This window comes from Amphiprion ocellaris, chromosome 14 (genome assembly GCF_022539595.1).
Source record: "Amphiprion ocellaris isolate individual 3 ecotype Okinawa chromosome 14, ASM2253959v1, whole genome shotgun sequence".
In the NCBI taxonomy this organism is placed as follows: domain Eukaryota; kingdom Metazoa; phylum Chordata; class Actinopteri; family Pomacentridae; genus Amphiprion; species Amphiprion ocellaris.
Window position 1 is genome coordinate 35,416,147 of NC_072779.1, and position 24,734 is coordinate 35,440,880.

Below are 24,734 nucleotides of genomic sequence, written 5' to 3' on the forward strand. Positions count from 1 at the left end.
GTACTCCAGTAAATGTACTCGGTTACTTTGTGAAATAATCTCAGGATCTTCAACCTTCTCAAAGTCTGTACTTCCTGTTTTCCAGGTCAGAGGGATTTTTCTCAGAGATGACCAAAAGGATCCGTGGAGAGCAGAGTCCGTCCACCGGACACTTTGAGATTGTGCGACCGGACGGTTCTGTTGAGCCAGTGTACTCCGAGGGTCACAACTGCCTGTATCATGCTGTCGCCCAGGCAACCAGCACAAACCCCAATACCAGAGAAGAGGCGGCGATCCTTCGCCACCAAGTCAGACAGATGGTAAGTTTCAGTGTTCGGCCAAAGAAAAACACAAAATCACATCAGCTGTGTTCATCTCATTTCCACCCACTGTGGGCTCATTTCCACCCACTGTGGACTCATTTCCACTCACTGTGGGCTCATTTCCACCCACTGTGGGCTCATTTCCACTCACTGTGGGCTCATTTCCACCCACTGTGGGCTCATTTTCACTCCAATCTAAAGTCCTGCAGCTTTGTGGAGTCATGAAATAGAAATGAGATGAATTCTTTAGTCTTAAATGCCGTTAATCACAGATGTTCCCTAAACACCTCACAGTCATCAGTAGATGCTGCAGTTTCCAGATGTTCTCTAAATGCCTCACAGTCATCAGTAGATGCTGCAGTTTCCAGATGTTCCCTTAACACCTCACAGTCATCAGTAGATGCTGCAGTTTCCAGATGTTCCCTAAATGCCTCACAGTCATCAGTAGATGCTGTAGTTTCCAGATGTTCCCTAAACGCCTCACAGTCATCAATAATGCTGCAGTTTCCAGATGTTCCCGAAACGCCTCACAGTCATCAGTAGATGCTGCAGTTTCCAGATGTTCCCTAAACAGCTCACAGTCATCAGTAGATGCTATAGTTTCCAGATGTTCCCTGAATGCCTCACAGTCATCAGTAGATGCTATAGTTTCCAGATGTTCCCTGAACACCTCACAGTCATCAGTAGATGCTGCAGTTTCCAGATGTTCCCTAAACGCCTCACAGTCATCAATAATGCTGCAGTTTCCAGATGTTCCCTAAACGCCTCACAGTCATCAATAATGCTGTAGTTTCCAGATGTTCCCTAAACGCCTCACACTCATCAATAATGCTGCAGTTTCCAGATGTTCCCTAAACGCCTCACAGTCATCAGTAGATGGTGCAGTTTCCAGATGTTCCCTAAACGCCTCACAGTCACTGTTCACTGTACAGAATATTTGACGGCCTGCAGTGCCGGCTGTGTCGCAGCGATCTGTGGCCATATTTAAAATCCAACATGTAGAAATGATCTCTGGTTGTTCTTCTCAGCTTCTGCTTGATGTGGACCGATATGCTCCGGTCCTGAAGCTGCAGAGAGGATATGAATCATCGTACACTTCATCTGGAAAATACTTAATCATCGGAGGCTGCAGGAAGACCCGAAAGGAGAGCAAAGACCGGTATAAAGAGCACCTGAACACGACGCCGCAGGACGATTTAACCGAGAACGATGCATCTGTGATCAAAACCTACAAGCTGGGAATGGTCGGGACGTACAACGAGTAAGTTCTCCTCAAAACACTCCACCATAAACTCCATAAAATATAAAACACACCCAGTTTAATTCATGTTTTAGTCTGTATTACTTTTATTTCAACAGGTTTTTACAGTATTTCACAAAACCAGGTTGAATTTACATGTCTAATGTAAAACAGCATTCCTGAATTCTAGAAGAACAGAACAGAAACACTTTATTGATCCACAGCGTTGTTTCAGCCCCAACTGCTGGAAGGTGATGTCTGTTTTTTACAGTGTTCTAAAAAGAAGTCACCCTTCAGGTTTGACTGGAAATGAATGAAAGCTCACTCTGAATGTGTTTCTCCTCCGAAGTATAAAAGATTTGAGGAAGGAGAACGGATCTGCCAACGTCAGACGGGACAACAACAACAACAGCTCTCCGGTGAACGCCGACCACATCCCGCCCATCAACACCTTCAAAAGGGCCTCACAGATGTTGCAGGACCTGGACCCCAGCGCCAGACAGGAACTCCAGCAGAAGAATCCCAAGCTCTACCAGATGATGGACGGCAAAGGAACCCACGGGCTCTGCAGAGAGGTTCTCACTCCACATCACCAGCTCGCCCTGACCACCGGCAACGGAGACGACGCTCACCTGATCAGGTGAGAATCACTGTCTTCAGGTATGAGCTGGTCCCTTCAGAGAGCTGAGGTTCTGTTGTTCTACCTCGCAGGCAGACGCTGGCTGAGAAGTTTGTTCAAGGAGATGTGGTCAAAGGGATGAAGATGTCGCTGATGGCGTCCAATCCAGAGATTTCCCAGAGACTGATCAGGGATGCAGGTACAGAAACATTTGGCTTCTTTGTCACCATGGAAACAGTTTCATATCAAAGTAGAAATAATCAGAAGAAAGGCTGTTTAGCATCTAACAGTCTCCATCCTCCTGGAGGTTTCCTCCTTTAGAGCTTTTCAACATCCAATCAGGATCAATTTAATTTGGCTTTTCTGACAAGAATGTACAAAAAGACTCTTTCATGTCAAAGTGAGAAAGGATCTCCTCATAGCAACATCAGTTAATTACAAAGATCAAATGTAAAATCAGTGATTCCCTCAGAATTCTTCTCCTTCCATAGAGTATTTAGTAGAAGAACCTTCAGTTCCATCATTGGTCCTGTTGGTCTCCATCAGTCTGAACATCTGAACTTTCTCCTCCTTCTTCTTCATAAACTGTTAAACTCTGTCAGGTTCCTCAGGGATCCTGATCAACAGAACTTTTCAGGTCCAGACTCTAGTTCTCAGGTGGACTGAGGTCTGGACTCTGACTCCACCAGAACTTCCACCTTGTTGTCTTCAAACCATCTCTGAGGATCTTTGTTTGCTTCGACTCATCGTCTGGATGGAAAACTGATCTTCTCCATGTCTCAGTTCTCTTCAAACTGCACGAGGTTGTCCTCCGGGATTTCATTTGACCTCTACCTTTACCAGCCTTCCAGGACCTGCTGCTGAGGAACATCATGATGCTGCCTCCACCATGCTTCACATCATGATGCTGCCGCCACCATGCTTCACACCATAATGCTGCCACCACCGTGCTTCACACCATGATCCTGCCGCCACCGTGCTTCACACCATGATCCTGCCGCCACCATGCTTCACACCATGATGCTGCCTCCACCATGCTTCACATCATGATGCTGCCTCCACCATGCTTCACATCATGATGCTGCCGCCACCATGCTTCACACCATAATGCTGCCGCCACCATGCTTCACACCATGATGCTGCCTCCACCATGCTTCACATCATGATGCTGCCGCCACCATGCTTCACACCATAATGCTGCCACCACCGTGCTTCACACCATGATCCTGCCGCCACCGTGCTTCACATCATGATGCTGCCACCACCGTGCTTCACAGTGGGGATGGTGTGTTTGTGAAGATGTTCAGTGTTTGGTGTCCATCAAACATATCATCTAGTCTGATGGACATAAAGCTCCATCCTGGTGTCCTCAGACCAAAGAACCTTCTTCCAGGTGTCTTCAGAGTCTCCACATGTCTTCTGGTGAACTCTAGTCCAGATTTAATTGGAGCTTTTTCCATCAGAGTCTTTCTCTTTGTGTCCATGAAGCTTTGACTGGTGAAGAACAGACAACAGTTGTTGGATGAACAGTCTGAAGCTGGAACTCCTTCAGAGGAGTCATAGGAGTCTTGGTGGCCTCCCTCTCTAGTCTCTTTCTCCTTCAGAGGAGTCATAGGAGTCTTGGTGGCCTCCCTCTCTAGTCTCTCAGGTCTTGAGGACGTCCTGCTCTAGTCAGATTTATTCATGTTCCATCTTCCTTCCATTTCTTAATGATGGATTTAACTGGACTCCAAGAGATTTTCAGGAACTTTAAATGTTCTGGTATCATCCTTACTGATTCTTTTCAACAATCTTTTCTCAGAGTTTCTTGGTTCTTCAGTCTTCATGGTGTAGTTCTATCCAGGAGTTCTGATCCACCAGAGACTGGACCTTCAGATCCAAGAGTCTTTATCCTCCAATCGCTGACCTCAGATCATCCATTAATGACTGCTGATTTCTAGAACCAACTGGCTGCTCTGAGTTCAGTTAGACCAGGGGTCTCCAATCTTTTTTAGGATGAGAGCTACTTTCAAACAATAAAACACGTCATGAGCTACTTCTAGTCCCCTTATTGTTGTTTTGTTTTTGTTTTTTTGCCAGGTATATATTTAGCACATTATTCTATGCTTACCTTTAATGAGATGTTTGACACTGCATGCTGTCGACCAGAGCCTTGTAATCCGGTGTGTTTCCAGAGAGGTTGACTCTGATGCAGTCATCCAGGTGGACATCAGTGAGACGAGTTCAGAACTTTGACTTGATAAAATTTAAGTCAGAAAAGGCAGATTCACAGAGATATGTTGAGCCAAACAGCATAGCACATTTCATGGCTCCTGGCAGATTGTGGGGAACTTCTTTGCATCCAAAGCTTCCAGAAATCATCAGCAGACTTGTGAGACTTCATCTGGATGTCATTTTGCAGATTGAGAATTTCCATCTCCACATCGACGCTACTGAGAACGAACACCTCACCCATCTGTTCAGAAATCTCAGATATGTCCACATCCATGAAAAGGTTTGAAATAAATGTGACACAGAGCTTCAGACTTACAAAGTCTGTGAAGCTGTCCTCAAACTCATGACTCAGCCTGGTCCAGAGGTCTGTGTATTTCTGGATGTCCATGGCCCCAGATGCATTTTCTTCCAGCATTTTGAGCACAGAGGGGAAGTGTTTTCCTTTTCTTCACTTGTTGGAGAAACAGGCCCTAATCATATCACTGATTGTCTTCTTCTGCTTTGCAATTCACAGTTCAGGCCATTTAATTTCTGTCACATCTGTGAGAAATGCCAGGTCCAGTCATTCAGTGTCAGACAGCAGAGTTGTATCCTCATCTCTTGCCTCCATGAAAGCTTTGATTTCAGTCAGAAGTGCTAAAAATTGATGCAGGATTTTTCCTCTGCTGAGCCATCTGATTTCTGTATGCAGCTTAATATCACTGTATTCCGATGACAGTTCTTCCAAAAATGACTTGAGACTTCGATGTTGTTTGGCCTTTGCTCGAATATAATTTATCTTTATGACAGGACAGGACCTCATCAGACCCCGTGACTTTGGCACAGATGGCCTGTTGGTGGAGGATACAATGATAGTTCAAACATTTTAGAAAATCTGAGTCTGCTTTGCAGTTTGCAATGAAGTCATTCTTCTCCCTGTCATAGCTGGACAGCCATCAGTTGTTACTGACACCAGCTTTTCTAACGACACGTTTTTTTCTGCAAAGTAGTTCTTCACTAGATTAAATATCCAGGCCGCTGGTCATTGTTTTCAAAAGGAGCAACATGAGGAATTCCTCTTTAGCAGAGAAGTCTTCAAACACCGCCAACTAGGCAGTGTGCTGGAGTCCGTTGATTCTTCACATTGAACTGAAAACCTTTTCCAGGTGCCATGTCCTGGTCCAACTGCCCCTTGGTGTCCTCTGAGAGCTCAGAAACTCTCCTTGCCATTGTATTTCTGCCTAACTACACCTCTGATACAGCAGACGGGATTTCTGGACCATTTTTGTGATCCTTGAATAAAGAATCAGCAACAAGAGTTATTGCATCCTGAACAAAGCTTCCATCCATCAAAGGTTTTTTATCTTTGCTAGATGATGGGCCACTTTGAACCATGCTTCAGTCGCAGCCTCGGCTTTCTTCGCTGGTTTTATAAACAATGATTACTGTCGTTAAAATCCCTCTTTCAACTCACTCACCTTAGCTGACTGCAGGCTGCTGCCAGATGGAAAATGACGGTCCGACTTCTTGTGAAGTGCCGCTCCACATGACCTTTCTTCCCGACTGCAATGCTGGTCCCTCAAATCAAGCACACACACCTGTCTTTCACACTTGTGAAGAAATAGTAGGTGTCCCACTCTTGATGGAAATGGTCGGCCTTCTGGTTTTTTTGATGGACCCTGTTCACTCATTGTTTTATGTCCAAATGGCACACAAGCTTTAATAACAGTAAAATAAAATCTTAATTTCTAACGATAGTTCCACTCACATTAGGTTGGACAACAATAGCCGCCGGCTGTAGCTGCTGCTCATTAGGGCAGGTAATGGAGTCATAAACATGAATGTGATTGGCTGATATTGGGGGAGGGGAGTTGGGATAGGTATAGAGTTGTAGTGAGTAGATAAAGTTCGATTCTTTCTATTTTCTTTCTTTCTCTATTATTATTTTCTTACATGTTCAATTTGCTTGGCGAGCTACTTATTAAAGACACTGCATTAGAGTGTCTTCAAAGAGGGTTCATACTTGTCATTTATTTTACATTTTATTTTGAACATTAACTTTGTAGAAATCTGTTTTACTATGAATGATTCAGTGTTGAAAAGCAATAAAAGGAGAAACATCCAGCTGGGTCAACACTTTTTACAGTCCTGTAGATGAATGACAGTTATTCCAACCAGCCAGGACAGAACCGTCTGGTGAAATATCCTGATTCTAAGCTCAGAGTTGGTGGATTTTCCTGAAGGACCAAACATCAGCGATGATTGGACGACCATCTGAAAACAGAAAATCAGAAGATTCTTTCTGTTTTTATGGTTTCAGGCTGATAAGTGTTGTCATTGTGGAGATGTTTAAAGAACAGTGGTTCAGACAGTGAACAGATTTCTGTGTTTAATGGATCAGCACTCCTCAACACCAGTCCTGTTCTGTCTCTGTGACAGGAAGTCAATGTTTTCTCAGGACTCTGATGTTAAATTAATGCAATATTCTGTGTGCAATCTCTGAATCCGATTGGTTCAGGACTCCCCCCGCGAGGCAGAAGACGGGACGTGATCTCCAAAGAGGCGACTCGGCATTACCATCACATCGGAGACAAACTGCTGGTGGAAAAATACTCTGAGATGGGAGTGATCGACCGGCAGGGAAAAGAAAGACTCAACAGTTGGCTGAATGAAGGAAAACTTTTCTCCACCAACACACCTGAATATCACGAGCTGCTCAACAATCTGAGAGAGTTGAAAAGGAGTCGGGAAAACAGACGAGATTAACACAACTACATATGATGCTGCCACCACCATGCTTCACATCATGATACATCCTCTCCAACCCAAACATCATGAGCTCCTTGACATTCTCAAAGATTTAAAGAGAATCTGGACTTCAAGTGAGCATGATGAAAAACAGAAAAAGATTTTGCTTCTGAGTTTGTTTCTTGCATAAAATAAAGATGATAATGTGAGTTTATATTGATGTGAATTTTAGCAATAGAGACACCTGCTGGTCAACCTGTGGAAGTGCAGCAGTTTCACTGAACAGAGTGTCTGTGATTCCCTGAATTTATCAAATTATTCTCTAAGTTATTGGTAAAATACATTTTAAAATCTGATAAAGGTTTGTGGAATAAATCAGACTATAATATATGAAACTGTGAACCAGGTTCATCTGGAGGTTTAGACCTACCTACCCACCTACGTACCTACCTACCCACCTACCTACCTACCTACCCACCCACCTACCTACCTACCTACCCACCCACCTACCTACCTACCTACCTATCTACCTACCTACCAACCTACCCACCCACCTACCTACCTACCTACCTACCCACCCATCTACCTACCTACCTACCCATCTACCTACCTACCTACCCACCTACCTACCTACCCACCCACCTACCTACCTACCTACCCACCCACCTACCTACCTACCTACCCATCTACCTACCTACCTACCCATCTACCTACCTACCTACCTACCTACCTACCTACCTACCTACCTACCTACCTACCTACCTACCTATCTACCTACCTACCTATCTACCTACCTATCTACCTACCTATCTACCTACCCACCTACCTACCTATCTACCTACCCACCTACCTACCTACCTATCTACCTACCCACCTACCTACCTACCTACCTACCTACCTACCTACCTACCTACCTACCTACCCATCTACCCACCTGCCCACCTACCTACCCACCTACCCACCCGCCCACCCACCTACCTACCTACTTACCCACCTACCTACCTACCTACCCACCTGCCCACCTACCCACCCACCTACCCACCCAACAACTGAAGTTATGTGTAACTGCTGTGGCTTTATAAAAAACTTAAAGCTCACATCGCTTTTGACAGCATTTGTAAACACAATAGACCCAGCTGCACCATTCAAATGTTAGAAATAAAAGTGCAACTTGGTGCAAATATTTCAATTAAATTAAATAATCCCAGTGTATAAATAGAAAAGTCACATTATACCTCAATGACATTGCAAAGCTGCAATAAATAATTTTATGAATTAACATAAAATAATAGAATAAAGTAGGTAGAACTCAGTAAGTTACACATGGCTTCTTAAGACACACAATCAAAACAACAAAAATCTAGGCTATACACCTGATTTGCTGCACCAAAACAAAACCAGAAAAACAAGAGTAAACAGAGATAGTGCAATCTAGTGTCTTTCTTCTTTTGCATGCAGCTGCTGATGTTATACTGTATGTAAAACACTCATGAAACTAAATATTAGAATGAACACTATTCCAATACTCACATTATGTTCACGTCCCGAAAGCTGGAAAGGAAGTGGTACTCCACTAATTTAGAGGAAGTTTATGTAGCTTGGAAAAATAGTCTAGTAATTTATAAAAAAGCTCTTCGTAATGCCAGGACAACATATTATTCATCTTTAATAGAGGAAAACAAGAACAACCCCAGGTTTCTCTTCAGCACTGTAGCCAGGCTGACAAAGAGTCAGAGCTCTGTTGAACCTTGTATTCCTTTAGCTTTGAGCAGTAACAACTTCATGAGCTTCTTTACAAATAAAATTATTACGATTAGAGAAAAAATTACTCTGGCCCTTCCTGCAAATGTCACAATTGTATCATCGAGTACAGATACTTTAGAATTGGCTGTAAGACCAGATGGATATTTAGAATTTTTCACCCCTATACATCTCTCTGAACTCATTTCAATAGTTTCTACATCCAAACCATCAACATGTCTTTTAGATCCTATCCCAACTAGACTGTTCAAGGAGGCTTTACCTTTAATTAATTCCTCAATGTTAGATCTGATTAATCTCTCTCTAGTAACAGGTTATGTACCACAGGCTTTTAAGGTTTCTGTAATCAAACCTATACTTAGAAAGCCCACTCTAGATCCAGATGTTTTAGCCAACTATAGACCAATTTCCAACCTCCCATTTCTCTCCAAAATTCTGGAAAGAACAGTTGCAAATCAATTATGTGAACATTTACAAAGGAATAGCTTGTTTGAAGAGTTTCAGTCAGGCTTCAGAGTGCATCATAGCACAGAAACAGCTCTGGTGAAAGTTACTAATGACCTTCTCATAGCGTCAGATAATGGACTGGTCTCTATACTTATTTTATTGGACCTTAGTGCAGCATTCGATACAATCGACCACAAACTTTTATTACAGCGACTCGAACATTCTATTGGCATTAAAGGGACAGCACTGGACTGGTTTAAATCCTACTTATCAGACAGGTTCCAGTTTGTGCATGTCAACAATGACTCTTCTGAGCATACTAGGGTTAATCATGGAGTTCCTCAGGGTTCTGTCTTAGGACCAATACTGTTCACATTATACATGCTTCCCTTAGGCAACATTATTAGGAAGCACTGTATTAATTTCCATTGTTATGCTGATGACACTCAATTGTATTTATCTATGAAGCCAAATGAAACTAATCAGCTAGCTAGACTGCAAGATTGTCTTAAGGACATAAAGACCTGGATGACCTATAATTTCTTACTACTAAATTCAGACAAGACTGAAGTCATTGTATTTGGCCCCAAACATCTTAGAGAATTGCTTTCAAAGCATATAGTTACTCTGGATGGCATTACATTGGCCTCCAGTACTACTGTGAGGAACCTCGGTGTTATCTTTGACCAGGACATGTCCTTTAACTCGCACATAAAACAAATCTGTAGGACTTCCTTTTTCCACCTATACACATCACCTAGGGCAGAGAGTAGTCGTATCTGTTCCAAGAGTTCAGTAGACAACAACAAAAAAAAGCCTCATAGAAATAAAAACATCCTGTCTGATGAATTTGCCTTCGACTGAAGCTCTTAGGATTAGGACAGGAAGCCAGTGGAGCAAAACTAAAACTGGACTGATGTTCTCCCGTTTCTTTGTTTCTGTTATAAACCAGCAGCAGCGTTTAGGACCAGAACAGAATCTGATCCAGACCACATCCAGAGAATTGTAATAGTCTACTCTAGACGTGATGATCCTGGTAAACTGCTCTGAGCTCTCATAGGAGGCGGTCGCACTTTTCCTCGCTCCGTTTCTATCTCTGTTCTCCCCACTCCCTAATGTCTTCTGCTTGCTGCACTTTTTTGTCTTTTTGTCTCGTCTCGTCTCGTCTGTTTGACTTGGAGCGATCGCTTGGCACTGGACCTTCGAAACACCGATCATGGAATTGATTAACTGGTCTCTCAACGCAATTGACAAGATTGTCACCACAAAGAGCACAGGCCTAGGGGAGCCTACCTGCCCGGATGGGAGTTTTGCCTCTGGTTACGTGATCGACGCCTGGGGGAAGTGGAAGGGGATCATGTGCCTGGCACCCCTATCCGTGGAGGATGTGGAAGATGTTTATATATTCGGATTTATGATGACAGACCTGCTGATAATTGGCTTGTTCACTGGCCTGAGCTTCTGGAAAATCAGGAAGACGGCAGATAGAAATGACGTCCAAACACTGCTAGTCTATGCAAACGATCGGATCACGGCTGCCGATGCTCGGTATGACGAACTCAATCATAAGATGAACAATTTGCTTGGTGTGACTGTTGATTTGAGTCGCAAAGTGGAAGCCATCAGGGTGAGAATCGCTATAGCTGGGGTCTAAAACTGTTGAGAGCAGTAGGGGGAAGGTGAAATTGCTCCTCTCTCCCACCCAAACAAGAAGGAAACTGATTACATTCTGGCACCCCTGGAACAATAACAAACTCCTCTGGAAGTTTCATGGCCAAGAGATAGCTCTCCTACACCCCCCCCCACTTTCCCAAGGACACCTGTTGACTTTTGGACCGGGCCAACCGAGGACGTCTCCATAGCAATCTGCTGTGTTATCCCGCTTCCACCCTCGCGAACTGAGACACCGGAGGTCTGAGACGGAAGAAGATGGGCTACACACATACACACACATTGGACTCATGACGAAGAATGGTTGCAATACTACATTGCACGAGAAAGTAAATTAATTATAGTGACTTGCTTGTTAAGTCAATGGAAAAAAAATGCAGCTGCATGTGTTCTGTTTATGTGTCACTGTAGTTACATGTAGCTTTCATCAGGCATTCCTGAGCTGGCATGCTGCACAGTTTGCATTTACACCTGCCTGAATTCTTGGTCATTGGTCTCGCTGTTCTGATCATTGCTGCAGGCATTTACACCTGTAGTAATAATACTAAAGCGAAAATCAACCATGATCTCTGTTTACCGTGTCTTACCAGTGATAAGATGTTGCTGTTACGTGCTGAAGGTTGATGTTGACAGGATTGGTGTCCGAGTTGGTACTGGTGTCGAAGCTGGTGCTGGAGAGGAGGCAGGGGAGCTGGGGGCTCCATGACGGAGGTGGAGCAGGCTTCGCATGTGGAAAGGATTCTTGAACAGAAATAAACACTCACCCTAAGTACACGAAAAACACGACATGCTTACTGAAGTATTAGCTTCTGAGAGCTAAACGTTAGAAACAGCAGCACAAAATACAAGCAGAGCATGGAGCTAGCGCTGATGGCTAACTAGCTAGCGCTGATGGCTAACTAGCTAGCGCTGATGGCTAACTAGATAGCGCCGATGGCTAACTAGCTAGTGCCGATGGCTAACTAGCTAGCGCTGATGGCTAACTAGCTAGCTTATTGTCTGCTACAGGAGACAACAACGTTACTTTCTAAATATACTTGTTTGCTTAAAAGAAGCTTGTCACCAATGGGATGAATGATGTAAAAGTTTCTTGAAGTCACAAAACACTCACCATTCTTGAACATCTCCAATAATGCAGCAGCTGAGTCTCCCTCCTGTTGCTCGCTGGTGTGGTGCCAGTAAATAGCTTCCATTAAACCTCTTCCAACACCTCCTGGTTGACCCACGCCGGCCGCTGTGGTCCTTGGTGGACCGATAGTCATTTTTGAGCTTTTTCAGCTTCTCCCTACACTGCTTCTGTCCTCTTTATATACAGTCTACTGTATATGTGAGCGGCCATCCGCTCAGAGACCTCCTGATAAACTTTCTATGTCCAGCTCCCTCTGTATTCTTTGGTCCACCACCAAACACAGAAAAGTCTCGACCTCTTCATTCACCCACAGTACAGGTCTGGCTGTCATATTAAAATTATAAAGAACAGAGAGGTCTGTGAAGAGCAATGCACACCGTCGCTGTTTAGTTTTTTTTAAATGCCGGTTTTGTTTTCGTGCTGGAGTCGCTTTCGTGTGTCGTCACTCCCTGTCCAATCAGTGGGCTGCACTCCTGTCCAATCAGTGGGCTGCACTATGTAGACGTCACATCTCGGCTCACTTCATCTCGCTTGGAACCTCAGCCGAGAAGGTACGGAAAGTCGTGCCTGATACCATGCACTAACCCGTATGGAAACGCTCGCAAACAAAGACGAGCCGAGCCGCACCGCGCCGAGTAGGTGCTTGTGAAATCGCGGCTAAAGAAGTCGTCTTTGTTACGTGAGTTTCTACAATGGCGGCCCGGTATCACCAGTCCAACTCACCACAAACTCCTCGCATAGAACAGCCTGGACATGACCGACTGGTTCCAGTCAGACCTGCGACAGACACTGAGAAGAAACTATTGAGCGTTAGCAGAAGCTGGAGCAGAAGCTGGAGCAGAAGCTGGAGCAGAAGCTGGAGCAGAAGCTGGAGCAGAAGCTGGAGCAGAAGCTGGAGCAGAAGCTGGAGGAGAGGATAGCCGCTATGGAAGCCAAATTAAACACTTTCTCCAGCGGCGAGGAAATTCAGCGGAAAAGAGGTTTTAGGAACAAGGGTGAGACTGTTTATTCTTTTTTCTTTTTCGTTTCTTTTTTGTGAGAAAATGTTTACTGTAAGCATGTATAATAATTCTTTGTCAGCTGAATGTACACAATTAAATTGTTGTACTGTAGATTGTAAACCATTCATGCATTCATTCAAATTGTGTCTGCTAATTTAAAACTGTTTTAAATGACTTTACAGTTGACTCTGCAGTTATTCTGCTGTGAGTAGTAAATGAATGTTCTGATTTATTTTCACAGACTGGGCTCGCCTCACGATGAGACAGTCAGGACATATTTAGTTAAAACTTTGGCTGAAGTCCAGATGTGGAGACAGACGTTCTTCTATGTTCTAAATTATCTGACTTCATCAACAGCAACAATAGCTGAAAATAGCAGGAAATAATAATAAAAAAGCTAATAACGGCTTCATTTAACTGTTTTCCAGCTGATTGTAAAAAGCATTTTGAAATGCTACGGAGGAACTACCGCTACAGTCAACCCAACATGGCGGATCAGGCGGAGGCCATGAAATCTTCTGCCCAGAGTCACCAGAGAAGAAAGAGGGTAAGAGATATTAGTTTGATTCATTACATTGTGTGTTTTATATAAGATGTGGTTAGAATAGTATTGCTGGTCGCTGTTACATTAGTAAGTGTATTGATTTCCTGTACTGATTGTGTTCACAGCTGCTGGATGCCAGGGAGACAGTCCTTGCTCCAGATGAAGAGGACTTCTGGAAGGGCATCACAACTGACATGATGTCAGATGAAGAGGACGGCAGCGTTGACGGGGTGTGTGGATGGATAGTGTGGCTTCCATCCTTCCACAGCCAGGAGCTAGCCAACCTGCCGCACTACAGACTGGAGGCTGATGTGAGGAGTGGACAGCCGTCTGATAGAGTGAAGCCACATAAGTATGACACAGCAGCAGCAAAGAGACATTTTAAGCCAGAGCTGATGCCTGAGACCAGCTCAGTGTGAGAGACCAACTTGCTCATTTTTTAGTTTTTGATTTATTTTGAAAAAAAATATATATATATATATATATATATATATATTATTATAATATCCTGATTAGTGGTTCTGTGACTCCTCCTAGACCTCCTGATTAGTGGTGCTATGACTCCTTCTAGACCTCCTGATTAGTGGTACTATGACTCCTCCTATACCTCCTGATTAGTGGTGCTATGACTCCTTCTATACCTCCTGATTAGTGGTACTATGACTCCTTCTAGATCTCCTGATTAGTGGTGCTATGACTCCTTCTGTACCTCCTGATTAGTGGTCCTATGACTCCTTCTAGACCTCTTGATTAGTGGTACTATGACTCCTTCTAGACCTCCTGATTAGTGGTTGTCACGGGTTCATTTAAAAAAATTATAAAAATGATGGCAAGGTCGAAGAGTTCCAAAAACAGTGAATTTTTTTATTTGCACCAAATCCTTTAAAAGCGTATATAAATATTTACAGTGCAAAAAGACTGGTGGACACAGCAGGAAAAAAAAACAGAAGTATTTACAGAGAGCTTGAAACCTTTCAGCGGGCAGCCACATCGCCTAGAGCACCTCCAGCACCAACTCACTGGCTGTTCAACTCAGGGCCCATATATACCCCCCTAGCCCCTCCCCCGGGCAAACCAAAAGTTAATTGTAGGGGGTAAATAAGAAAAGGCCAAAATAACCATAAGGAAGAACAAAATCCATAATACAATTAAACCAAAATTACACAAAACAAATTACCCAACTTATGGTAACTGAAACAACTCTGAAAACATAATAAACCACAAAATAACTACAGAACCGGAAAATGGGAAAATCCAGGTCACATGGTGGCCTCATTGCGCGCCACTTGCCCCATTTCCCTCACGGCCAGGAAGCGCCTCTGTTTGGCCCACGACACAGAGGCTGCACAGTCATTGAGAGGTGAGTGTTACTGTCCGGGTGTGCTTGGTGAGGGGAGACGTGTAGGCACCGAGTGTGCACCCTCGATGCGTTACAGCAGGGAAGAGGTGAGTCCAGATATGGGGAGGATTATGACAGGCAGTTTATGAGTCCAGGGCCGGGGAACGTGCGGATGGTCCCAGAAAACCGTTTCACAGCGCGCGCTGTGAGAACAATGGAGCGCGTGGTGCGCTCTTGCACCCCGCCCCCTCCGGAGCCGCAGAGAGGAGAAAAAGCGCACAGGGCTTAAGAGTGACGGGGCATTTAGAGGCGCTCTGTCACAGTGGTCCTATGACTCCTTCTGTACCTCTTGATTAGTGGTACTATGACTCCTTCTGTACCTCTTGATTAGTGGTACCATGACTCCTTCTGTACCTCTTGATTAGTGGTCCTATGACTCCTTCTGTACCTCTTGATTAGTGGTACTATGACTCCTTCTGTACCTCTTGATTAGTGGTACTATGACTCCTTCTGTACCTCTTGATTAGTGGTACTATGACTCCTCCTAGACCTCCTGATAAGTGGTACTATGACTCCTTCTAGACCTCCTGATTAGTGGTACTATGACTCCTCCTAGACCTCCTAATTAGTGGTACTATGACTCCTCCTAGACCTCCTGATTAGTGGTGCTATGACTCCTCCTAGACCTCCTGATTAGTGGTACTATGACTCCTTCTAGACCTCCTGATTAGTGGTACTATGACTCCTTCTAGACCTCCTGATTAGTGGTACTATGACTCCTCCTAGACCTCCTGATTAGTGGTGCTATGACTCCTCCTAGACCTCCTGATTAGTGGTACTATGACTCCTTCTAGACCTCCTGATTAGTGGTACTACAGTTTCACTGAGTTTCTACATTGGAGCTGAACTTTAAATAGTGTTGAAATATTTGTCTTTGTCTCTGATCATCAGAGGAGAAACTCTGCCTTTGTACTTAAAGTAATCTGAATACTGTGAGGTGATTCGTTGATGATGCTGAACAAAACATTTTCTGCTGTGTTTTGTTCTGTTCACATGAAGTCTGCTGCTGGAAAGAAGAAATCCAACAGAGCGTGCTCAGAAACCACATCAGAGAGCATGAACGCTGAGAGGAGTGTCTAATGTGAGTTTATATTGACGTGAAGTTTAGCAATACAGACACCTGCTGGTCAACCTGTGGAATTGCAGCAGTTTCACTCAGAGTGTCTGATTCCATGAATTTATCAAATTATTCTCTCAGTTATTGGCAAAATAAATTTAAAATCTGATGAAGGTTTGTGGAATAAATCAGACTGAAATATGTGAAACTGAATCAGGTTCATCTGGAGGTTTAGAGCTGCAGACTGAAGACAAACTTATTTATTACTGATCCATCGATGAATCTGCTGACACACACACACACACACACACACACACACACACACACACACACACACACACACACACACACACACACACACACACACACACACACACACACACAGTAAAGGCCTTTTTGTGCTTTCCACTAGTTCTCACTACTGTGTGTGTGTGTGTGTGTGTGTGTGTGTGTGTGTGTGTGTGTGTGTGTGTGTGTGTGTGTGTGTGTGTGTCTCTGTGTGTGTGTGTGTGTGTGTGTGTGTGTGTGTGTGTGTGTGTGTGTGTGTGTGTGTGTGTGTGTGTGTTGGACTGAGTTCACTTCCTGAGGGCAATCGACGTTGAGACAAATTGAAAACAGACGTTTCTCTCTTTCTGTGACTCAGTCTGTTGGTTTCCATTCGTCGCTCGTCTGGAATGAGACTGAAGAGAGGAGAAGAACAAGAAGAAGAAGGAGAAGAAGAAGAAGAAGAAGGAGAAGAAGGCGACAAAGGTGAGGAACTAGACGATAGTAAAAGAGAAAGAAAAACAGAAGAAGCAGAAACAGAGGAAGAGCTGCATCAGAAGGTTTCCGTAAACTCAATATCTGTACTTTAACAACACAAATACTCTGAAATGTTCCATCAGTGCAGTACTACTGAGTTTCCACAGAAACAAGTTGCGAGCAGTAAACTGGACAACAAAGACTTTGGATGTATTTGTGTCCTCCTGTAGCTGTGTATTTTTGTGGTATTTTGTGTCACGTTTTGATGGTGTTGTGTATTTTTGTGGTGACTGATGTTCAGAAACCAGCAGCTGAAGCTGGACTCTGGGATTGTGTCATGGTGTTGTGTCATGCTGTTGTTGTGTTGTGGTCTTGTTTTGGTATAATTGTGGTAGTGTTGTCATGTTGTGTTGTTGTGTTGTCACGTTGTTGTGGTGTCGTTATCATGTTTTGGAGTTGTGGTGTTGTCATGTTGTTGTGGTGTTGTTTTGATATTGTTCTCATGTTGTGGTGTTGTTGTCATGTTGTGGTGTTGTAGTGTTATTGTGGTGTTGTTGTCATGTGGTGTTTTTGTTGTGGTGTTGTTGTCATGTGGTGTTGTTGTTGTGGTGTTGTTGTCATGTGGTGTTGTTGTTGTGGTGTTGTTGTGATGTTCTCATGTTGTTGTTGTTGTCATGTTGTTGTGGTGTTGTCATGTTATGGTGTTGTTGTGGTCATGTTGTGGTGTTGTTGTCATATGGTGGTGTTGTTGTGATGTCATTCTCATGTTGTGATGTTGTTGTGGTGTTGTTGCTGTTGTTGTCATGTTGTGGTGTTGTTATGATGTTGTGGTGTTGTTGTCATGTTGTGGTGTTGTTATGATGTTGTTGTCATGTTGTGGTGTTGTTGTGGTGTTGTTGTCATGTTGTGGTGGTATTGTTCTTGTCATGTTGTGTTATTGTGGTGTTGTCATGTGATGTTGTAGTGTTGTTGTTATAGTGTTGTTGTGGTTTTGTGATGTTGTGTTGTTGTAGCCATGTTGTGGTGTTGTGTTTTTGTAGTCATGTTGTGGTGTTCTTGTTCTCATGTTGTAGTGTTGTTGTTATAGTGTTGTTGTGGTGATGTGATGTTCTGTTGTTGTTTTCATGTTGTGTTGTTGTCATATTGTGGTGTTGTGTTGTTGTTGTCATGTTGTGGTGTTTTGGTGCTGTCACATTGTTGTGGTGTTGTTGTTGTCATGTTTTGGTGTTGTCATCATGTTGTGGTGTTGTTGTCATGTTGTGGTGTTGTCATCATGTTGTGGTGTTGTTGTGGTATAGTCACGTTGTTGTGGTGTTGTTGTGGTGTTGTCATGTTGTGGTGTTGTGGTGTTGTCATGTTGTGGTGTTGTTGTCGTCATGTTGTGGAGTTGTTTTGGTGCAGTGAATTGATCTAAATATCTTATCAGGTGTTGTTTACATTGTGGTTGTCATGGTAACCACCAGATCAGAAATGCTGCTCATTGATTGACAGTTTATTAATCATTGAAGTATTGGAACTGGTGTTAATCAGGTGTTAAAGCTGGTGAGTGTTAAGCCGCGTTTCCACTAGATGTGATTTTCCCGCACGGCATCTGAAAATCACAGGGATGGTGGGCAGTCACTAGTGGACCACAACATGGTCACGTGACATCTGGACCAACAGTGGGCCGCTACGTGGTCACGTGACATCTGGACCAACAGTGGGCCGCTACGTGGTCACGTGACCGAGCTTTCAGCTGGACAGTCCAGCAGATGAGTCAGATAAACACAGCGGCTCAGCTGCAAACTTTCCCTTTTATTTAGAAAACACTTCAGAGAAAAGTATTTCTGAAAGCATTTGAGGCAGAAATAATCTGCAGCTGAATCTGTCCTGGTTTTAGTTCACTGATGGCTAGTTTAGAAGTTTGAGGACATTTTCACGATGAGTGGAATCTCCACACGCTGCATCCAATTTGCATAAAGTAGAAGTCCAGTCTACTTTATGCAAATGAGCTGCAGGTAAACACACCACAACCGGACCAGCATGCAGCATGCGGCGTGTTTATCCAACATGTCTGCCGGCCCGTCCAGCTGACAGCTCGGTCACATGACCACATAGAGCCCCACTGTGGTCTGCTAGTGACCACCCACCATCCGTGTGATTTTCAGATGCCATGCGTTGACGTGCAGGAAAATCACATTTAGTGGACACACACCTTAATACAAACAACAACACCAAAAATCTCTGATGGAAAACCTGACATGACAGAAGAGATGCTCAGCGCTCTCCTGCAACATCTCCATGGTAACTGATGGTGCGTGGCTACGTCTCCATGGTAACTGATGCTCACCTGTCCTGATTGGTTCCTGCCACAGACAGGCATCAGATTCTCATGTTTATCTTCAGTGATCAATGATCTGTTTTCTCACTCACAGCTGTCAATCATCTGAAGCTGAACCAATCATGATGCAGAGGTGGAGCTACACTATGGACGAGTGACAGACAGGTGAGGTGACAGCACAGCTGCAATGTGATTGGCTGCTCTGACAATCAGTAAGAGATCCTACTTTGGTCTGATTGATCACTTTGATCATCTTTAGTTAAATACTGTAGTCATTGATGTAAATACTGCAGTTATTGATGTAAATACTGCAGTTATTGATGTAAATACTGCAGTTATTGATGTAAGTACTGCAGTTAATGATGTAAATACTGCAGTTATTGATGTAAGTACTGCAGTTGTTGATGTAAGTACTGCAGTTATTGATGTAAATACTGCAGTTGTTGAGCCATCATTCTTGGGTTTAATGTTGTTCTGGGGGTCACCAGACGTCATCTTGACTCCTTTGTTTGGAATCTCCAGGGATCCGTTTCACAAAGCAGGTTAACAGACTCCGAGACAGAAAACTGAGATTTTCCTTCATTTCAGGATTAACAGACTCTGACTTTTACGAAACCTGCTTTTTGAAACAGACCCCTGGTCTCACTGACTGATCCTGGTCTCTGAGGAGGACCAGATCAGTCCTCCTCCTCCTCCTCCTCCTCTTCCTCCTCCTCCTCCTCCTGTCCTTCCTCCTCCTCCTCCTCTTCCTCCTCCTCCTCCTCTTCCTCCTCCTCCTCCGTCCTCCTCCTTCGTCCTCTCCCTCCTCCTCCTCCTCCTTCCTCCTCTCCCTCCTCCTCCTCCTCCTCTTCCTCCTCTTCCTCCTCTTCTCCCTCCTCCTCCTCCTGTCCGTCCTCCTCCTCCTAACAGGAAATTCCTCCCGTTTATTTTCTTCTTCAGTGGTCAACATTCTTTCCATCTGCAGGATGAAGCAGGCCTCTGATTGGTCGATCTCCCCGGGCATGCGCTGCGGTTGGACGACTGTGAAAACATTCAGGAGAGGAATGTTCAGGCAGTAGTACTGTAGTACTGCAGTATCAACGCAGTACAACTACACGATTACTGTACTGTAGTACTGCAGTATAAACACAGAGAAACTACCTGATTACTGTACTGTAGTACTGCAGTGTAAATGCAGTAAAACTACATGATTACTGTAGTACTGCAGTATGAATGCACTAAAACTACATGATTACTGTACGGTAGTACTGCAGTATAAATGCAATAAAAGTACATGATTACTGTAGTACTGCAGTATAAATGCAATAAAAGTACATGATTACTGTAGTACTGCAGTATAAATGCAGTAAAACTACATGATTACTGTAGTGTAGTACTGCAGTATAAATGCAGTAAAACTACATCATTAATGCACTGTAGTACTGCAGCTAAATGCAGTATAATTACATGATTACTGTAGTACTGCAGTATAAACGCAGTCAAACTACATGATTACTGTAGTACTGCAATATAAATGCAGTAAAACTACGTGATTACTGTAATACTGCAGTATCAATTCAGTAAAACTATGATTACTGTAGTACTGCAGCTAAACGCAGTATGATTACATGATTACTGTAGTACTGCAGTATAAACGCAGTTAAATGACATGATTACTGTAGTATTGCAATATAAATGCAGTAAAACTACGTGATTACTGTAGTACTGCAGTATAAACTCAGTAAAACTACATGATTACTGTAGTACTGATGTATAAATGCAGTAAAACTACATGATTACTGCCCTGTAGTGTTGCAGTGTACATGCAGTAAAACTACATGATTACTGTAGTACTGCAGTATAAATGCAGTAAAACTACATGATTACTGTAGTGTAGTACTGCAGTATAAATGCAGTAAAACTACATCATTAATGCACTGTAGTACTGCAGCTAAATGCAGTATAATTACATGATTACTGTAGTACTGCAGTATAAACGCAGTCAAACTACATGATTACTGTAGTACTGCAATATAAATGCAGTAAAACTACGTGATTACTGTAATACTGCAGTATCAATTCAGTAAAACTATGATTACTGTAGTACTGCAGCTAAACGCAGTATGATTACATGATTACTGTAGTACTGCAGTATAAACGCAGTTAAATGACATGATTACTGTAGTATTGCAATATAAATGCAGTAAAACTACGTGATTACTGTAGTACTGCAGTATAAACTCAGTAAAACTACATGATTACTGTAGTACTGATGTATAAATGCAGTAAAACTACATGATTACTGCCCTGTAGTGTTGCAGTGTACATGCAGTAAAACTACATGATTACTGTAGTACTGCAGTATAAATGCAGTAAAACTACATGATTACTGTACAGTAGTACTGCAGTATAAATGCAATAAAAGTACATGATTACTGTAGTACTGCAGTATAAATGCAGTAAAACTACATGATTACTGTAGTGTAGTACTACAGTATAAATGCCGTAAAACTACATGATTACGGTACTGTAGTACTGCATTATAAATGCAATAAAAGTACATGATTACTGTAGTACTGCAGTATAAATGCAGTAACACTACATGGTTACTGTCGTGTAGTACTGCAGTATGAACACAGTAAAAATGCATTTTTACTGTAGTGTAGTACTGCAGTATAAATGCAGTAAAACTACATCATTAATGCACTGTAGTACTGCAGCTAAATGCAGTATAATTACATGATTACTGTAGTGCTGCAGTATAAACACAGTTAAACTACATGATTACTGTAGTACTGCAGTATAAATGCAGCAAAACTACATGATTACTGTAGTACTGCAGTATAAACATAGTAAAACTACATGATTACTGCACTGTAGTGCTGCAGTATAAATGCAATAAAAGTACATGATTACTGTAGTACTGCAGTATAATGCAGTAAAACTACATGATTACTGTAGTACTGCAGTATAAATGCAGTAAAACTACATGATTATTGTAGTACTGCAGTATAAATGCAGTAAAATACATCATTAATGCACTGTAGTACTGCAGCTAAATGCAGTATAATTACATGATTACTGTAGTGCTGCAGTATAAACACAGTTAAACTACATGATTACTGTAGTACTGCAATATAAATGCAGTAAAACTACATGATTACTGTAGTACTGCAGTATCAACTCAGTAAAACTACATGATTACTGTAGTACTGCAGTATAAATGCAGCAAAACTACATGATTACTGTAGTACTGCAGTATAAATGTAGTAAAACTACATGATTACTGCACTGTAGTGCTGCAGTATAAATGCAATAAAAGTACGTGATTACTGTAGTACTGCAGTATAATGCAATAAAACTACATGATTACTGTAGTACTGCAGTATAAATGCAGTAAAACTACATGATCACTGTAGTACTGCAGTATAAATGCAGTAAAACTACATGATTACTGTAGTGTAGTACTGCAGTATAAATGCAGTAAAACTGAATGATTACTGTACTGTAGTACTGCAGTATAAATGCAATAAAAGTACATGCTTACTGTAGTACTGCAGTATAAATGCAGTAAAACAACAAGATTACTGTCGTACTGCAGTATAAACGCAGTAAAACTACCTGTGGGGGTTACCTGTAGGAGTTTCCTGTAGGAGTTACCTGTGGGGGTTACCTGTAAACACCTGAGCTCTCCTCTCTGTGCTCCCATTGATCAGGACTGGTGGCCATGATGGCGTCCATCAGAGCACGGAACAGGAACCTGAACCTGCTGCTGTTGTGTGAGTATAAAGGTTACATCACTGGAAAAGAACACCTGTTTGTCCACCTGTCTGTTTACATGTCTGTCCACCAGTCTGACTACCTGTCTGTCCACCTGTCTGTCTACCTGTCTGTCCACCTGTCTGTCTACATGTCTGTCTGTATGCAGGTGTGTTCCTGGTTTGTCCTGAAGGGGGCGTGGCTCTGGAGCTTCTGCCATCAGCTTCTGAAGTTCTGCTCAACTCAAACTCCAACTTCACTGTGGTCAGTAACACTTGTCTGTCTCTACAGGCACCTGTTTGTCTCTATAGGTACCTGTCTGTCTCTACACGTACCTGTCTGTCTCTACAGGCACCTGTTTGTCTCTATAGGTACCTGTCTGTCACTACACGTACCTGTCTGTCTCTACAGGCACCTGTCTGTCTCTATAGGTACCTGTCTGTCTCTACACGTACCTGTCTGTCTCTACAGGCACCTGTTTGTCTCTATAGGTACCTGTCTGTCTCTACACGTACCTGTCTGTCTCTACAGGCACCTGTTTGTCTCTATAGGTACCTGTCTGTCTCTACACGTACCTGTCTGTCTCTACAGGCACCTGTTTGTCTCTATAGGTACCTGTCTGTCTCTACACGTACCTGTCTGTCTCTACACGTACCTGTTTGTCTCTATAGGTACCTGTCTGTCTCTACACATACCTGTCTGTCTCTACAGGCACCTGTCTGTCTCTACACGTACCTGTCTGTCTCTACACGTACCTGTCTGTCTCTGCAGATACCTGTCTGTCTCTACAGATACCTATCTGTCTCTACAGGTACCTGTCTGTCTCTGCAGATACCCGTCTGTCTCTACAGATACCTGTCTGTCTCTGCAGATACCTGTCTGTCTCTACAGATACCTGTCTGTTTCCTCAGGTGTGTTCGGGGTGGAGTCAAGTGACGTGGCGATTCCCTCCGGACTTCCGGGTAGACGGGGTTTTTGTGGACAGTAGGGGGTCCAGCAGCGTCCTGCAGCTCGTTAATGTCACCTGGAGGAACTCTGGGAGATACACCTGTGAGGAGGAGGCATCCAATCAGAGCAGAGACATCAACATTTTCATACCTGGACAAGGTAGCAGTCTATATCTGTCCCACCTGTCTCTCTGCTGACCTGCCTGTCTCACCTGTCTCTCTGCTGGCCTGTCAGTCCCACCTGTTTCTCTCCAGACCTGTCAGTCCCACCTGTCTCTCTGCTGACCTGTCAGTTCCACCTGTCTGTCCCCCTGTCCCCCTCAGATCCAGACCAATGGTTCGTCCCGGTTGGTCCAGGTGTGGTGATGAAGGAGGCGGAGGAGGACACCATCCCCTGCGTGGTGTCCAACCCACGTCTCAACGTGTCTCTGCTGGAGCGTCCCAGCAGGACGCCGGTGGACGGGTTGACATACGAGCCGGGCCGCGGCTTCACGGGTCGCCTCAATGACACGTCATACGTGTGCTCGGCCGCCCACGGAGACGAAGAGAGAGAGTCCCAGGTGTACTACGTCTTCAGCATCATAGGTGAGCTCACCTGTCTGTCTGCTGACCTGTCTGTCTGTCTGCTCACCTGTCTGTCTAAGCTCACCTGTCTGTCTGTCTGCTCACCTGTCTGTTGACCTGTCTGTCTCCTGACCTGTCTGCCTGTCTGTCTGTCTGTCTGTCTGTTGGCTTGTCTGTCTGCTGACCTGTCTGTCGGTTGGCTTGTCTGTCTGCTGGCCTGTCTGTCTCTCAGTCCCTCAGGTCATGGAGGTGGACCTGTCTGTCTCCAGCAGTGTGCTGAAGCAGGGGGAGGTTCTCACTGTCAACTGCACCG

The 24,734-nt window shown here is 43.6% G+C and overlaps 2 protein-coding genes across 5 annotated transcripts in view; both read left to right on the top strand.

The window, feature by feature from the left end:
* Positions 1–14,089, top strand: part of LOC111575722 (uncharacterized) — a 33,391-nt gene extending 19,302 nt beyond the window's left edge. For 3 of the 4 annotated variants that reach the window (XM_055017220.1, XM_055017219.1, XM_055017221.1), the window contains 6 exons: positions 86–299; positions 1,331–1,563; positions 1,892–2,182; positions 2,254–2,360; positions 13,540–13,658; positions 13,781–14,089. In XM_055017220.1, coding sequence (XP_054873195.1) covers positions 86–299; positions 1,331–1,563; positions 1,892–2,182; positions 2,254–2,360; positions 13,540–13,658; positions 13,781–14,074 — 1,258 coding nt within the window. In that variant the 3' untranslated portion in view covers positions 14,075–14,089. Of the gene's footprint in view, positions 1–85; positions 300–1,330; positions 1,564–1,891; positions 2,183–2,253; positions 2,361–6,872; positions 7,312–13,539; positions 13,659–13,780 lie in introns of those variants that run through there. The other variant, XM_023281003.3, reaches the window with a different exon arrangement.
* A 2,621-nt stretch (positions 14,090–16,710) lies between these two features.
* Positions 16,711–24,734, top strand: part of LOC111575719 (platelet-derived growth factor receptor beta-like) — a 30,477-nt gene continuing 22,453 nt past the window's right edge. The window contains 7 exon segments of the mRNA XM_023281001.3: positions 16,711–16,861; positions 19,267–19,337; positions 22,868–22,930; positions 23,080–23,174; positions 23,822–24,017; positions 24,182–24,442; positions 24,654–24,734. The exon segment at positions 24,654–24,734 is cut by the window's right edge and continues 50 nt beyond it. Of these exon segments, the coding sequence (XP_023136769.2) occupies positions 22,879–22,930; positions 23,080–23,174; positions 23,822–24,017; positions 24,182–24,442; positions 24,654–24,734 (685 nt within the window). The 5' untranslated portion in view covers positions 16,711–16,861; positions 19,267–19,337; positions 22,868–22,878.